This window comes from Raphanus sativus, chromosome 5, assembly GCF_000801105.2.
Source record: "Raphanus sativus cultivar WK10039 chromosome 5, ASM80110v3, whole genome shotgun sequence".
NCBI lineage: Eukaryota > Viridiplantae > Streptophyta > Magnoliopsida > Brassicales > Brassicaceae > Raphanus > Raphanus sativus.
In genome coordinates, this window is record NC_079515.1 from 36,540,623 (window position 1) to 36,558,018 (window position 17,396).

Sequence of the window (17,396 nt, forward strand, 5' to 3'; positions counted from 1 at the left end):
AAAAAAATAATAATAAATAAATAAAAATTCAAAAATAGAAATACTACGTTAAACATCCATCTTAAAATGTAAAAATTAAATATAAGTAAATATACATTTAAATATGTAAATATTAATATATGAGAAAATAACTATTAGTAAATACACAACTTAAAAAATGGAAATGCTACATTAAAAAGGCAATATACAAAATAAAAATGTTAATATTACATTAAACAAAAAATTGTATAGTTTTACATCAAACAAATAACAAGGAAATACACAATTAAAAAAATGGAAATACTACATTAAACATATACCTTAGAATGTAATAATTAAATATATGTAAAGATACATTTAAATATGTAAATATATAATATACGAAAAAAATAAGTAAGTAAACCATTTAAAAATTGGAAATACTACATTAAAAAGTAATATACAATATAAAAAATGTAAATACTACATCAAACAAAAAAAGGAAAAATGTATAGTTTTACATCAAACAAATCCCTATAAAAGCCATTATTCCAGCGACATAAAAAATCCCAACCGCTATGAGCTGTCTCATCGCTTTAAACCTTCCCGGACGAGCAAGAAGCTTCTTAGGTTTGACCATTCAGACCGTTAATGTCGATGTCTGATCTCTCCTCCTTAGACGCTCTCTCATGAGCAGAGTGCCCAACTTATCTTTTCCCCTTTTTCCCTTTACCAGAACAGGGACCATCTCCAGACCCATCAGCTTCGCAATCAACCCTGTCTCAGACCACACTAAACTCTCTCCAGCCACAGTCCGAGCTAGGTGCTTTGTCTTGCTCGATCCCTGTTCTCCCCGCATTTTGATCTACGTCCACCATGTCTCACCACATCAGTACATGCGCCAAGCTGGCGCTGGAATGACGAATGGTACATCGCATCCTTACCATCCAGCGAGAAACGTGGGTACTGGTTCAAAGCGTTCCTCGCCGACCTTAACGGCAAGCAAATAAAACATAACTATATTATGTATCATTTGTTAGAGTTCATGGCTATGATGAGTGATTAGTATGACGCACCTCAAAATATCGGAACTGTTAACGCATGACATCCAAACGGGCTGATATAAGTTATCATCATTGTCGTTGCAGTTATCAAAAGAGCCGTAGTAAGATTCACGTAACCTAGCTCTTTGAACTATATCTTCTTCAAGCTCTAGCTGAAGTATCATATCCTCCAATGTTCTCGGCGTCTTTGTTTTCGTTTCTTATTATCTGACTCCCGTTTGTTTGTTTAACTCAACACCAGCACCTGGAGGAACCCCTGACTTGTCTGGAAGTACAAGAAGGTTGGTAGAATGAATGTTAAGATTTATACTATTTTCAAAAGCAAAGTATTAACAACTTATTACAGCAAAGCAGAGAAGATTAGAATGAAGAAAAATTGGATAAGAGAAGGTTGTAGCATGCGTCTACAAAGTACAATGTTTCATACTCTTCTCTTTTGGAACATCACAATGTTTCATACTCATGTGTCGCCATGTGTATGAAATAGCATGCGTCTGAAAATACAATGTTTCAGTCTAATTATTACTTTAGTCCATTTTGCATCGCCATATGTATATATGTCCATAGATAATCACTTAGTCTATCTTGTTCCATTGCAGACATATTTATTATCTAATATATGTAAAATAAATAATAAGTAAATATATAATATCAGAAAGAAAAATATTTTAAACATCTATCGTATTATTATTTTTGGTAGAAGAAAAAAATAAAAAATAAATAAATATAAACTATAAGAAACAAAATTAATAAAAATAAGTAAACATACGTTAATAGAAATAAAAATATTACATTAAACATCTGTTTTAATATTATCATTTGATATATGAAAAAATAAATACACAATATAAAAAATAAATAATAAGAAATATATAATATAAGAAATATAAATATTACATCAAAAATATATCTTAGTATTACCATTTGATATAAAAACTAAAATAAGTAAATATACAATATAAGAAAATAAGCAATAAATAAATATACATTATAAGAAATATAAATATTGCATTAAATATCTAACGTAATATTAGAGTTAATAAAAATAGAATATAGAAAAAACAAAATAACAGATAAATATATAATATAAGAAATAGAAAAAGTAAATTGAGTATCTATCTAAAAATGTATAATAAAATAAATAATAAGTAAATATTACAGTAAAATCTATTGTAATATTATAATTTGATATAAACATCAAGAAAATTAGAATAAATAAATATACAATATAAGAATAGTTAGATAATTAACATTTGAAAATTAATATAAAAGCAAGAAAAAATAAACAATAAGTCCATATACAATATAAGAAATAGAAAAACTAAATTACACATCGATCTGAAAAATGTATAGTAAAATAAATAATAAATAAATATACAATATGTGAAATATAAATATTACATTAAGCATCTAGCATAATATTAAAATAAGTAAATATATAATATAATAAAATTAAATAATAAATAAATATAAAATATAAGAATATAAATATTACATTAAACGTATATCATAATATTAAAATAAATAAATATACAACATAAAAAAGTAAACATACAATATAAGAAATAAAAAATACATTTAACATCTATCTGAAAATTGTATATTGAAATAAACAATAAGTAAATATACAATATAAAAAAACAGAAATCTTATATTAAACATTTATCGTAATATTACCATTAGATATAAAAGTAAGAAACTAGATTAAGTAAATATACAGAACAAGAAACAATAAATAATAATTAAATATACAATATAAGAAATATAAAAAACTACATTAAATATCCATCTGAAAAATGTATACTTTAATATTTTATTATTCCAGATATTTTTATAAGTAAATATATATTATAAAAATAAAATAATAAGTAAATGTAAAATATAAGAAAAAATAAACCCTAAGTAAATATACAATATGAGAAACAGAAAAATTAAATTAAACATCTATCCGAAAAATGTATAATAAAATAAATAATCAGTAAATACACAATATAAAAATATAAATATTGCATTTAACATCTATCATAATATAAGAGTAAGCAAATATACAATTAAAAATAATAATAAGTAAAAACGCAATAGAAGAAATACAAATATTACACTAAAAATCTATTGTAATATTATTATTTAATATAAAAGCAAGAAAATTTGAATAAATAAATATACAATATAATAAAAATAAAAATAAGTAAATATATAATATAAGATTTTGTATTATATGCTATTGAAAATATTCAAAATAATAAATAATATATATAAGTTGATGTCATAAATTACTGAAAATGTCAACGTATTATTTTTAATCACCAAAAATAAGACAATCATTTTCTCAATCTTTTATTTCTAATCAATGTCAATATTACCAAAAACAATTCATTTGAAAATAAAATATAAATCATATAAAAAGTTAAACTAAAAAAAATAAAAACATTATGTATAAGTTACTTATGTTAAACTATTTTTTGTAAATTAACATAAAAATTACTAATAAATATAATTTTTAAATAAATATGAAAGACTTTGAAACAATAAAATAGAAATAAATATCTGATAAGGTAGGTTAACAAATATAAAAAATTATACAAATTAACTTAACATTTATAGAGTTACCTGTTTGGTTTACATAGTCGTTTTGAGTCTGTAAAAGTCTATGACAAAAAAAAAACTTAACATTTATAATATTTTTGAAATTTAACATAAAAATAAAAAATGCAATACTTTAAAACAATTATAACTATATTGATTTAAATTATGTGGTTTCAATTTCTAGGTTATATGCAATTGACAATATTCACAAATACCATATATTATATATAAGTTGATGTTATAAATAATTGAGAATGTTCACATATTATTTTAACATAAATAAAACCAATAAGGATAATTATTAAATAAAACTTGGAAGACTTATAAATATGTAAATTCAAAATACGTGATTTTAAAGTTGAAGTTATATGATACTGAAAATAACAAATAAAATATATTATATACAAGTTAATTCAATTTTTAAAGTTTATGTTATATGCTATTGAAATATCCACAAATAGCATATACTATATATAAGTTAACTCCATAAATCATTTAATGTCAACATATTGTTTACTATATAACCTAAATGTTTGAAAGATAACTGTAAATTAATTAAAAAATATTAATCTTAAAAAATAAAAGAATTTCAAATAAAAATAAAATATGAATTGAAAGTAGATATGATTTCAACATTGAGACTGTTGTTCGTTTGACGTATTCATATAGAATTTACAAATATCATTAAAAATATACTAAATTAACATCTTAATTTGATATTTTAAATATAAAAATATCAGAAAAAAATATTTCTCTCAAAAGAAAATGAATATAAAATAGGTTAAAGACAAAATTCTTCATCAGATAATTAACTTGATATATAACACAACTGTTTTAAATTCCACATAAAATTTTAATTGACCAGAAAAAAACAATTTAGAAAAAAAAATTAAGTTTCAAAAAATTCAAATATTCATGTATGTAAAATTAAAATCAATACAAAAAATATAAACAAAAAATGTTAAAATTATCTTGAAATTTAGATTTATGTATATATGAACTTATTGAAAATTTAATAGATGATATTTAACAAGAAAAAACAAAAATCTAATAGATAAATTTGAAATTTAACATTAGATTTATATTATGGCTACAATATTAGTTAGACGTTTCTTTATTAAAATAACCGAAGTGACATATTGTTAGAAACTAAATTAGAACAAAATTTAAAAACATAATATATTTTTGATTTTTAATTTGATTTGTAAAATAATAGACAAATTTGATTTTAAAAAATATAAAATTTAATTATTTTATTCTAAAAATAAATTAAACATTTTAAATATATTTAAATTATTTATATATTTGTGTTCCCGCCCGTAGGGCGGGTTTACTCCTAGTTTTATCTTAAAAGACAAGGATGCTTCGCTTGATAGAAATAAACCCGATAAATTTGTCTTCCAAGACGCTTCTCCTAACAAAACAATCGACCGAAATTTTCATTAGCCTTCGTTTGCCTCAATTTCATATAACATATACAAACTCATCAATTTAGATAACTGTATGAAATAATTAACAACAAAAAATACAAACCACAAACATTAATTATATAAAATGAGTTCATAGAAGATTCCTGGAAGGCAAATCGATCAGTCAATCATAGACCATACTCCCGACATAAACTTACGATAAATAATAAGAATGTCTTCGTTACCTAAACCAGATACTCCTAGACAATATAACCCAACAACTTATTTACGGTGAATGTAATAGTATTTCCAATAAACATACAATTGTCAAATCATTATAAATTCTATGATCAGGTGTTGTGTAGTTAAAAACTTACGACCGAACAATAAATCTACAATACTTTGCAAATCTATACTTTCTTACTGACACTACTATACAAAATTAAATACAAAAACTATGAACCATCCAACTCACATGAATTACAAGTACAATAAAACAAAGCATTTTGAGTTTGATATAGAATCCAAAGTAGGAACCCGGCGCGTAGCGCCGGCATACCCCTAGTGTATAAATACAGTTAACTTTAGATAGGCTGAGACCAAAATGTATGTGTGCTTTAATTTTTCTAACCGGACCCGAGCAAGTTCATGGTCAAGATTCGATCTAGAAACTACATTACAAAATTATTGAAATTGTATAACCTAGCTAGATTTGTGTTACTACCATAACACTTACAAGTCTTAAGAAATCATGAGTTTTCCAACTCAACATCAATTGATAAAAAATAATAATGGAAAAGTATTTTGAAAATAGTTCTGTTACCAATGTTAGATGTCTGAAGACGAGGAAGGTTTTTTTTTTGTCAACGGAAGACGAGGAACGTTAAAATGAAGTTTTTAGCTTAATACATGAATTAGTATAGTTATGGTTACAACCTCTCCATCTTTATTATATATTTTACTCTATAATGAAATAAAAAATAAAATTAATAGTTAAGAATAAATAAAAACTACTCATTTACAGAATAATAGTTTTATTTTTTGTTTATTATCCAATTTTGAAATAAAATATAGTAGGAAAAAAGATGGAGACGTTCCTAAGAAGACTGATGATTGTTTTTTTTTCAAATTGAGTCTCACATTAATGATTAAATAGTTGTTAAAAAACAAATGGAATAAAACAATATTTCCTGTAATTCGAAAAGATCAATGCTTTACAAAAAAAATTTCAAAAATATATTTTTTACATTTTAATGCATTTTTAATATTAACTTGTAACCTTTAAAAATATAATTATGTTTATTAAAATTCTATTGATTATAAATTGTACGAAATAGTTAATTATAAGAAATAAAGTAATGGTAATCAAAGTTTAATATTTTTTATACGTGTTAAAATTTTTTAATATACATATTTCTGAAACTAAGGAACTATATATCAAATATTTTATTAGAGTATCTTTAGACGATAGATATCCTTAGTTCCTTAGTTATGTCATGTGGGATCACATTCACTGGACACGTTTATAACACCATTTGCATGTGATTAATTTTATTTGAATATATGATTTGAATATGCTCTCTTTTTTTTTTGCAAACAAAGGCGATTTATTGTGTAGTTTGAAAATTCTAGTCATACGGTTGGCTGATGTTGACTTGTATTATAGCAACGAAATTGGCGATAAAGTCCCCTGTAATACACTAATAAACATGCATGCGTAAATTTCTGCTGCTTCTATGTACTTACACGATTACCTTACATGTTATACATACATTAAGTTATATACATATTAGTGGACATTCTATATTATAACAACAAACTATACATTATATATTCTAACAACAACAAGAAGAACATACATCAGGAATCAAGGATGCAAGAGATGAGACAAAACATCTTGGGGCGAACAGAAGAAATGGAATTACATTTGAACAACTAGAATTGATTTCACTTTATGAATCAAGATGGAAATTTGGGTTTCTCTACCATTTCAATTATGCCTAGTTATTATAGACGTATTAACTATGATAAAAATATTTGATACTCTAATAACTAGTGGGTTTTGCACTTTTGCTGGCTAAAATCTTCCAGTTATAGCTACAAAAAAAAATCGAAGCAATCAATAACATATGTTGAGTGAGATGCTGATTAACTAGTATTCCATGAGAAAATGAGATAACAAGCATGCTATGCACATTTCACATTTTATAACCATTTACTTTATACATTAATCGTTGACAGCAAATGTTAAATGGTGATGAAATACGTTTGCTGCGACCGTCCAGTCTGTGCTACTACAGCCACAGTGAACGCATTAGATTCGTGAGCTTGTTAGTGCCCACCCTTAGGCACATCCCACTTTTGGTAGCCTTTAAACTCAAAAGCGAGATCTTGAACATATGCGAAGATAACTTGAACATTATTAGTCCATTGATATATCCAACGGTAGATAGCTCTTTTGTAAAAAAAAATGGAATGTCCAAGTTGTTAGTTTTGATTGGTTAAAGTCATTTTCGATTTTCAAAAATTTATAAGTGGACAGGCATATTCTTGAGAATATACCAGTTTCATTCACTTTCGACCTTTCTTCCCCTTTGTACCTGCTTCAATCATTTCGATCTTAATTTTGACCTAATTTTATTTGGTGACTAGTTTTGACCTGGTTAGTTTCTCTCCTTTGACGGCCAGTGCAAGCAAGGTCCCATCAAAAGAAAACATACATTAGACATTATTATGGTAAACCCTATAGTATTTGAATACTAGGGGTTTCTAATAAAATATAACCACGATGGGTTTATTTAGCAAACTTGCATTAATATGTAGAGATTAGCTTTTGGGACAACAAGCTTCCAAACAACTAATCTCTTTTGGGAGTTGATGTATGTATGATGCGCCGAGTGATATATGCAACTAAGTAGAAGTGGAAAAAAAAATGTACAACACGTAACTCAAGTATATATTCATCATGGTCTAATCGTGATTCTTTTTGACACACGTAATTATCAGGTTATTTAATTATGATTTTTTTTCAAATAGTTCATATTGGTTGCATAATCCTGACGGAATGTATTCCTCATATTCAACATAAACTAATTCAAAAGAAAAATGAAGTCTTTTGTCAAAAAAAAAAAGAAGTTTAATCCCACCTGTTTATCAAATTTTCAACCACCAGTTCGAGCACTAAGGTCTAGTTAAAATCAACGAATCATGATAAATAAAATGAATGACTATATAAAAATATTTTCAAATATTTCTTTAGTTTGTTTTCCATTAATTTGCTAGTACCGGAAAATAAATCTTCCAAGTTTTTACCAGGTTAAAGAAATGTGGTTTATCCTTCAACATACTTGGTAGGAATCATATTTATATTTTAACTTCCACAGCCCATTTCAAAATATTTTAAAGCTTCTAATGATATTTTGTCTCATTTTCCGTCAATCTAAAAATGAAAAGTTTGTCCTTCTACTAAATATGTTATCCAAAAAAACTTGGTAGGAATCACGGCGAAGGTTTATTCTCACTTAAAACTTTCCTTCTCATTTTCTTACAAAAGCTTCAGTGACATTTTGTCTTGCTTTCTATAAAATTTGTTTGGTCTTAAACTCGATTACTTATGATTAATTCAGGGTAATATGCGGATTATAATTCCATTTCAATAAAGAAAAGCACATGATAAAAAGATAGCTACTAATATAGAATTGATTAACTAATTATTGATGGTATAAACTTATAGACACGAAAACGATCTAAGCGGCAGAAAGTGCATATACTTCTATCGATATATCATATGTTCAAAGCAGGCAAGATGGTGAAGTAGCGGATCAAAGAATGTTCTCAAGAATCTGAAAGCGCGACACCTTCCTGTATAATTAGAAATCTTAAGGTGGAGAGCAAATTCATAATAGCTTGTTAGTTAGCACATACACAACTCAAAGAGGAATGTAAAATGAATCATCTTGTCAGCTATGTGGGAAAGCACTTGAAATAATCATTCATCTACTATTCCAGTGTATAGTTGCAAAATAAATATGGGAACTGGCACAACTCGGAAACCAACCCAAGTCGTGGGATTATTCTCAATCTTTGCAGCAACATTTGAGCTTGTTGCTATCAGTTACTTCTTCCTCATCATTGATTGCTGACTTGGCCTTCTTTACTCAATGGCAAATTTGGAAAAATAAGGCATAGCTTAATCTTCCCAAATCATAGAGAGGAGTATGAGATGGGAATAAGAATGGCAGATTGGGATTTGATTGGTGTCACTCGGCTATTACAATCACCATTTCCAGGACATAATCTAAGGAATTATATCCCACTAAGCCATCTTGTTTCTAGTTAAAAAGGTTTTGCGAATTATTGTTTGATTGTTTCGGAATTTGACGTTCTTACTAAAATGGCAAGAAGTATATTGTATCTTAGAATAATTTGTAACATGTCATCTAATACAATATGCAGCCGACAAAGAAAATAGTAGTATTAAAAAAACAAAGAAATAAGTAATTATCCTAACTCGAACTGTTTTACTAAATCTAGCCTAATCTCACAAAAATTGATCAGAGTTAAAACACATGATTTAACCAAAATCAATTTTTTTTTTCAAAGCTACTATATATTTTTTTTTTGCGCTCTAGAACGTAAAATGCATAACACTTATATCTTGGATTTAGAAAATATACAAATAATGAAATTAAAATTTTCAAACCTACAACCAAAAATATTTACAGCTATAACAAAAAATAACGATCTACAATATCAATTCAACAACAAAATATATAACATTCTAACCAAACTCTTCATTTGTAAATTATTTTCCTTCTACTTGAGTTTTAATTTCGAGTGTTTATTTGAAATTTAGTAATTGACAATTTTGTATAGAAGAAAATAACATACAACACTTCTTTGATATTTTGTTCCTTATTAATTAGTTATTTTTTAAAAATAAATGATGCGTCTTTTGTTCAAAAAAAAAAAAGATGTGTCAAAATTTGATTGCAGATGTGACTTCAAATGTGTTTAAATGTTAATATTGATCTCCGCCGTATTTAACACCTCCTCCTCCTCCTCTCTGCAATCTCACTCCAAACGCCGAGCCTAACGTCTTTCTTCAATCGCCGGCCTGCAGATTTGAGCGCAATACGAGAGATCCGACGAGCAGATCATCTTCTGCTCTCTGCTTAACCTGCAAAGATGGTGAGAAAACTCAAATCTCCCAGATCTCAAGCGAACTTACTTGCGATCCGATCTAGATTTTTCTGCATTTCATCCGTAATCTCAGTGCGATCGTGAAATCCGAAACCATTTGGTTTCTTCGTTGTAGTTTTTTTTCCTCGTGAAATCGAGTTATATAGTGTGTGGCATTTTGGTTGATGAGATTGAACATCGTGGATCATTGGTTATTGAATGGTGTTTATATCTATGGCTCAAGATTTGTACTGACTATTCCTTATCCTTCCTTCCTTTTTTTTTGTTTGTTTCAACAGCCGCTCAGACTCGACATCAAGGTATGAAGCATAGTATTAGCAACAGTTTTTCTAACGTTCTTATCTGTTTATCGCTGTGGTGATGATTTGCTTTTGTTGTTGTTTCCATCAGAAAAAATTTGCTCAACGATCAGAGAGAGTTAAATCTGTGGATCTGCATCCTACTGAACCATGGTAAGTCGTTGTTGTGCTAATACTACTTGCAGCTTTGTTACATTTTTTTTTTTGTATTTTGGATGTGGTTATATAGAATAGCAATTCTATTTCTCATTGTGGTGGTTGAACAATGTGCTGTTACAGGATTCTAGCAAGTTTGTATTCTGGAACCCTGTGTATTTGGAACTACCAGACACAGGTCGGTGAATCTTTTCGTAATTTTTTTTTATGATTTAGTAGTTTTTATGATTTCTTGGAGTTCCTTCTAATCTGAATCTAATATGATTGTCCTCTCAGACGATAACTAAATCCTTCGAGGTTACCGAATTGCCAGGTAATAATAATTTGACGAGAGTTTTCTTTTGTTATAGATTTTTCACTTGCTGTGTATTATGGCCTTGTGTAGTTTGTTTTTGATACTGATTTTTTTTTTATATATGACTTTGCAGTTAGGTCGGCCAAGTTTATTCCACGCAAGCAATGGGTTGTGGCAGCAGCGGATGATATGCACATCCGTGTCTACAATTACAACACAATGGACAAGGTTAAAGTATTTGAGGCTCATTCCGATTACATTAGGTGTGTCGCTGTCCATCCCACCCTTCCGTACGTGCTGTCATCTTCTGATGATATGCTCATTAAGCTTTGGGACTGGGAAAATGGTTGGGCCTGTACTCAGATATTTGAGGGACATTCTCATTATGTGATGCAAGTGGTGTTTAATCCAAAAGACACCAACACCTTTGCCAGTGCATCGCTTGACCGTTCCATAAAGGTGTCAGAAATGCCCTCAAGTTTTTATTTATGGCTTAGTCAGCTTTAGGTGCTGTACAAAGTGTTTGCTCAGACTGTTTTTTCATGCTCGTTCATCTTCAGATATGGAATCTTGGTTCCCCAGACCCAAATTTTACACTGGATGCTCATCAGAAAGGAGTCAACTGCGTAGATTATTTCACAGGGGGTGATAAGCCCTATTTAATTACTGGCTCTGATGATCATACTGCTAAGGTCTGTTTCGCTTATATATGTGATTTGTTTCGCCTGAGAATTATGTGTTTGCAGATCAATTACTAGTTGTACTTTTGGAATCAGGTATGGGACTATCAAACTAAGAGTTGTGTCCAGACGCTCGAAGGGCATACCCACAATGTATCTGCAGTATGTTTCCATCCGGAGCTTCCAATAATACTCACAGGTTCTGAGGATGGCACTGTTCGCATTTGGCATGCCACGACTTACAGGTATTTTTATCTAAAATCTTTCTTCTGTCAATAGAGATAACAATGCTGATACTTTTTTGGGGGTATTTAACATTCAACTATGCCTTTGGCACATGAGGTTCTTTCTCGTACTCATTTTCATAGTAGGTTTATTTTGTCTTTTGATTTGTTATTTCTACTTTTATTTTTTCAGGCTAGAGAACACATTGAATTATGCTCTCGAGAGAGTCTGGGCCATTGGTTACATAAAAAGTTCGCGCAGGTAAGTATTTGGACTTTTGCTTCCTCTATGTAGATTTGCTTTCAAGGAATAGATTTTCTCTCTTAAGTAGAATCTTTATGTCTCCATTTTGTTGTTAATTTTCTTCTGAAATTGACTATTTGAAGAGCTAAGAATGCTTATAATTACTAAGAGCTATTGAGGGATCAGTGTTAACGCTGTATTCAACTGAGCATTCACGACCATCTAACGAATGTGGTTGCATTTTACAGGGTTGTGATTGGATATGATGAAGGAACCATCATGGTTAAAATTGGACGAGAAGTTCCTGTCGCTAGCATGGACAGTAGCGGAAAAATTATATGGGCTAAGCATAATGAAATCCAAACTGCAAACATCAAAAGTATTGGTTCCAGTTACGAGGTCTAACTTCTAACTCTAACTACTTTATTATAACATGGCCGAACCTGCGCGACTGTATATTGTCTGATGCTTTTAAGCTTCCGTCTCTTTACTTAGGTTACTGATGGAGAAAGACTCCCCTTGGCTGTTAAAGATCTGGGGACCTGTGATCTGTATCCACAAGTGAGTGTTACTATAAAGAACCGTCTGAAACTTGTCTTGTTGTGATGGATTATTATAGGAGCTATTGGGAAAACTTTCGAAGTTGTTGGTATAACTAGAGTCATACTTCAGCTAAATATGATGCTTTATTCATTCTTTGAAACAATTTTATATTCAGAACGAAGTGGGTAAAATAGATGATGGAAATTTAATTCTGTTTTTGGCGAAGTCCCAAGAGCGCGGTTCTGTATAATCATATCATGTATCTCATAAATAGCTCTTCATTCTTATTCTCAGAGCTTGAAGCACAACCCTAACGGGAGGTTTGTCGTAGTCTGCGGTGATGGAGAGTACATAATCTACACAGCTTTGGCTTGGAGAAATAGATCTTTCGGTTCTGGACTGGAATTTGTTTGGTCATCCGAGGGGGAATGTGCAGTTCGAGAGAGCTCGTCAAAGATAAAGATATTCAATAAAAATTTCCAGGTCTTCTATTCTCATTATGGCCTTTCCAATACATTTTTTTGTTAGAGTGTGCTTCTAGGGTAAAAGATACATTTTTCTGGATTGTTATGCATTTTGTTGTTGTGAGACTTGTTGAACCTTATGAATTCTTCAAGGCGGTCGTGATGAGATCGTTGAGAGATCCGTAGAAACATTGTGTAACGATCTAGGGTTTCGGATTGTAATCGGATTGCATCTTGTTATTCTATATTGAGTGAGTTCAGTTACAACACACATCACTGTTTTATTAAATTAATAAGGTGGTGTTTTCAGGAAAGGAAGAGTATTCGGCCCACTTTCTCAGCTGAGAAGATTTTTGGAGGATCCTTGTTAGCAATGTGTTCAAATGATTTCATCTGCTTTTATGATTGGGCTGAATGTAGGCTGATTCAGCGAATTGATGTCACAGTAAAGGTATTCAACCACTGAATTTGTCTCTGTTGTGGGATTCTACTTTCATCAGTTTATTTCCTATTCTCTCTTTACATTATATTTTCAGCTGGAAGTTGTCCCCGTATGTGTTTTTTCTAACTCTTTAATGTTCCCATGAAAAATCTGCAGAATCTTTATTGGGCAGAAAGTGGTGATTTAGTAGCCATTGCTAGTGATACATCATTCTACATCCTGAAGTACAATGTGAGAGTCCCGCTCAGCCTCAAAATTTTTCAGCAATATATTTTCATTTCCACTTTAGTAGAATGCTTACTCTGGTGTTCCTCTCTGTTGCAGCGTGACTTGGTTTCCTCCTATTTTGCTACTGGAAGACCAACTGATGAAGAAGGTGTTGAGGATGCTTTTGAGGTTCTCCATGAGAATGATGAACGTGTTAGGACAGGTATATGGGTCGGGGACTGCTTCATTTACAACAACTCTTCTTCGAAGCTTAACTATTGTGTTGGAGGCGAGGTACTCTTCGTGTATTTTGATTTCTCCAATCATCTTTATGAGTTACTCTATATCTTAGCTGCTAATATACTTACGGCAGGTAACCACAATGTATCATTTGGACCGTCCAATGTATTTGTTAGGCTATATTGCCAATCAAGGCCGGGTCTACTTGGTAGACAAAGAATTCAAGTACGTTCCTTTGTTTCTGTCTTTTATTAGATTGTTTAATAGTTCATTCAAAATATGCTAACGTATTTCACCTTTCTTGGGAATGCAGTGTCATAGGATATACCCTGCTGCTTAGCCTGATTGAATACAAGACTCTTGTGATGCGGGGTGATTTGGACAAAGCCAATGAAATTTTACCTACAATCCCTAAAGAGCAGCATAACAAGTACGTGACAAGTTATTTTAGTCTAAATTTCTACATTTACATATTCAATATGTACCGCAACTTATCTCCTACTGCGTCCTATGTCCTAAGTGATGTTATTTTTAGATTGCCAATGGTCTTTGTTATTCAGTTTACTAAGAATATTGTTATTTTGTCTACGTTAAGATGTTTATGAGGACTCACTCAACTTGATATTGCATTTCCCTCTTCTATCGGTATTTCACTATTTTGTGTACATCTCTCTTACTTTGTTCTGGAACTGCTTCAAATTGTTAGTATTGCTCACTTCTTGGAGTCTCGGGGAATGATTGAAGATGCTTTAGAAATTGCGACAGATCCTGACTACAGATTTGAGCTTGCCATACAATTGGGTAGACTTCAAATTGCCAAGGTAAATATTATATGTGATGGTTGAATGTTTAAGAAGTACTTTGACTTTTATTCATTTACTTAGCAATTTGCTTCTTATCCTTGTTTCCCATGCTTGTAGGAAATCGCTGAAGAAGTGCAGAGTGAGTCTAAATGGAAGCAGTTAGGTGACTTAGCCATGTCTTCTGGCAAGGTATATCTTCTTTAGAATATTCTGTCCTAATGTTTTGCAGTGGTAATTTTAAGAAACTGAACTCTCTGTGCGGATGCTATATCAGTCGATTTCCCTACACTACATTGTATTGATAATATAAAGTTGCTATTTTTCGATTTTATGATGACATATATTTTCTTTTAATCTTCGTGGATTCATCTTTGATACCCAGTATCTAAGTGATTGTATTGAATTTGTGTGTGTGTTTCATCATGATAGCTGCAATTGGCCGAGGATTGCATGAAGTACGCTACGGATTTGAGTGGTTTGCTACTACTATATTCTTCTTTGGGAGATGCTGAAGGGATGTCAAAGCTTGCATCTCTTGCTAAGGAGCAGGGAAAGAACAATGTCGCCTTTCTTTGTTTATTCATGCTGGGTAGATTGGAAGATTGTCTGCAGTTATTGGTGGAGAGGTAATTTCATTAGCGCTCCAAATGTCGGTTTATAAAATCCAAATCCATTTGCTTTGTGTTATCTCGATGACAAGTTTTTTTTTCCAGTAACCGGATACCAGAAGCTGCTCTGATGGCGCGTTCTTATCTCCCAAGCAAAGTTTCAGAGATAGTAGCTCTTTGGAGGAAAGATCTAAGCAAGGTTATTTACTCATCTTTCTATGAATTTTTTTGGTGAATGACAAAAAGTGTAATATGGCTTTAAAGTTATCTTTGACTTTTCGACAGGTTAATTCGAAAGCAGCAGAATCTTTGGCTGATCCTGAAGAGTACCCAAATCTTTTTGAGGATTGGCAAGTTGCTCTTTCTGTTGAAGCGAATGCTGTAGAGGCGAGGTACTCCTAGCATATTTTATTAGTTAATGATCATTATGTTTTGTATACGAATTTTCTGAACAGGTAGCCCACTCACTATTTCACTTCATTTTTACACATTGAGATGGTTAATGTTGATAGCTCACACCCAGAGAGTATCATTGGTTTGGTCGTCAAACAAAGAAACTGACTCTTGTTTATCTACAGGGGAGGTTATGCTGCTGCAGAAAATTATGCAACATACGCTGATCAACCTTTCACTACTCTCGTGGAAGCCTTCAGAAACCTGCAAGTTGAAGCAGAGGAACCAATTGAAAATGGAGACATGGATGACGAGGTAAGTTATTTTGGGAACTGTATTGTTTAAAAATATGGTTCGTTTAATTGTGTTCTTTTTTTGTTTGTACACTGTACAGGTAGAAGAAGAAAATGGTGATGCAGAGAATGAAGGAGGTGAAGAGGAAGAGCATGAAGGAGAAGAAGAAGAAGTGAATCAAGAAGAAGAGGGAGTTGTTGATGAAGACTCGACAGATGGTAGTGCTGTACTTGTTAATAGAAGTGAGGGTGAGGAAGAGTGGGGTACGAATAACAAAGGAAACCAATCAGCCTAATAAAGCAAGCAAGTCAGTCCAGGATCAATTGTTGAAAAATCAAAAGAATATATATAGATTGTTTTTTTGAGTGATTCATTTGAAACCTCCCAAGGCAAATAAAAGTTGGCCTGTTCTAACGTATCATCATCATCCCTTGTTTATTTGATCATAATCGAGTTTTGCAATGAGATGGGATAGGTTGTTATGAGTTATAACTTTGTGACACATTGATATGTGGCTAGGATCTGGAGACTTTGTCTCTCTCAAAATATATTCATTTTGCAGTAAGTGTTTTGGAAGTTGGAACTGATCGTTTTGCATTTGTGTTTGTTTTGCAGTGCTTACCCCAGGTCAATGAGTTCTTGGTGGAAGATGTGTGGTTTTCTTTTATCTGTTCTTGAGCTCCCAGGTGGTTGGTGTTTTGGCACTCTGATATTGATCATTCTATATCATAAAGTATACACAATAGAGAGTTTGTTTTCTTGTTTTTTTTTTTACAAAATCGTTGCTTTTAGAATTTCAAAGCTCATGTTTTTACAAATTGATCGTACATATAATATAAATTCCTTTATTTTAAGCTATGAATTGCAGTGTGAGGGTGTAATGAAAACATCTTCGTACATAGTTTGAGGAAAATGACATAGCTATCAAAATAATAAAATTCGATGGAAAATTGTAAGACTATTAATTAATTATTTGAAGGAGTAAAGAAAAGAAAGAAAAAAAAAAGGGGATCAAAAATGGATTTATTATTTATTTTATTTTTTTAATTATAAATTTTTGTTCAACCGAAACTTGTGGAAATCAGATCTAGTTACAAACCCACTTTGAACAAATGTTCCAAAATCAAACTATTACAAAACAATCTTTGTCTGTCTACGGCAAATCTGAAAGAAACACGTTCGTACGGCAGCCGCTTTTTCTGTTGTAAAAAAAGGGGATCAAAAATGGATTTATTATCATATGAGAAAGAACACGTGTTAGTACAACAGTCGCTTTAGTAAATGC

At 30.7% G+C, this 17,396-nt stretch overlaps 1 protein-coding gene and 1 pseudogene across 4 annotated transcripts; one reads left to right on the plus strand and one right to left on the minus strand.

Moving 5' to 3' along the window:
• Positions 1-554: 554 nt before the first annotated feature.
• LOC108821403 (uncharacterized) lies at positions 555-1,496 on the minus strand (annotated as a pseudogene).
• Positions 1,497-10,028: 8,532 nt separating this feature from the next.
• Positions 10,029-16,969, plus strand: LOC108862982 (coatomer subunit beta'-3). Of its 4 annotated transcripts, none has more exons than XM_018637265.2 (25): positions 10,029-10,207; positions 10,498-10,518; positions 10,610-10,671; positions 10,798-10,852; positions 10,951-10,987; positions 11,103-11,428; positions 11,530-11,661; positions 11,746-11,894; positions 12,067-12,135; positions 12,366-12,516; positions 12,613-12,678; positions 12,955-13,143; positions 13,435-13,575; positions 13,723-13,797; positions 13,891-14,067; positions 14,147-14,238; positions 14,327-14,443; positions 14,720-14,834; positions 14,934-15,005; positions 15,246-15,442; positions 15,530-15,623; positions 15,710-15,816; positions 16,003-16,132; positions 16,212-16,418; positions 16,727-16,969. In XM_018637265.2, exons 1-24 carry the CDS (start codon positions 10,205-10,207, stop codon positions 16,404-16,406), a joined length of 2,772 nt encoding a protein of 923 aa, XP_018492767.2. In that variant the 5' UTR covers positions 10,029-10,204; the 3' UTR covers positions 16,407-16,418; positions 16,727-16,969. The 4 variants fall into 4 exon arrangements, with proteins under 4 accessions (XP_018492767.2, XP_056842387.1, XP_018492768.2 ...); XM_056986407.1 differs by having other exon boundaries at positions 16,212-16,414; XM_018637266.2 differs by having other exon boundaries at positions 16,212-16,374.
• The last annotated feature ends 427 nt before the right edge of the window (positions 16,970-17,396 follow it).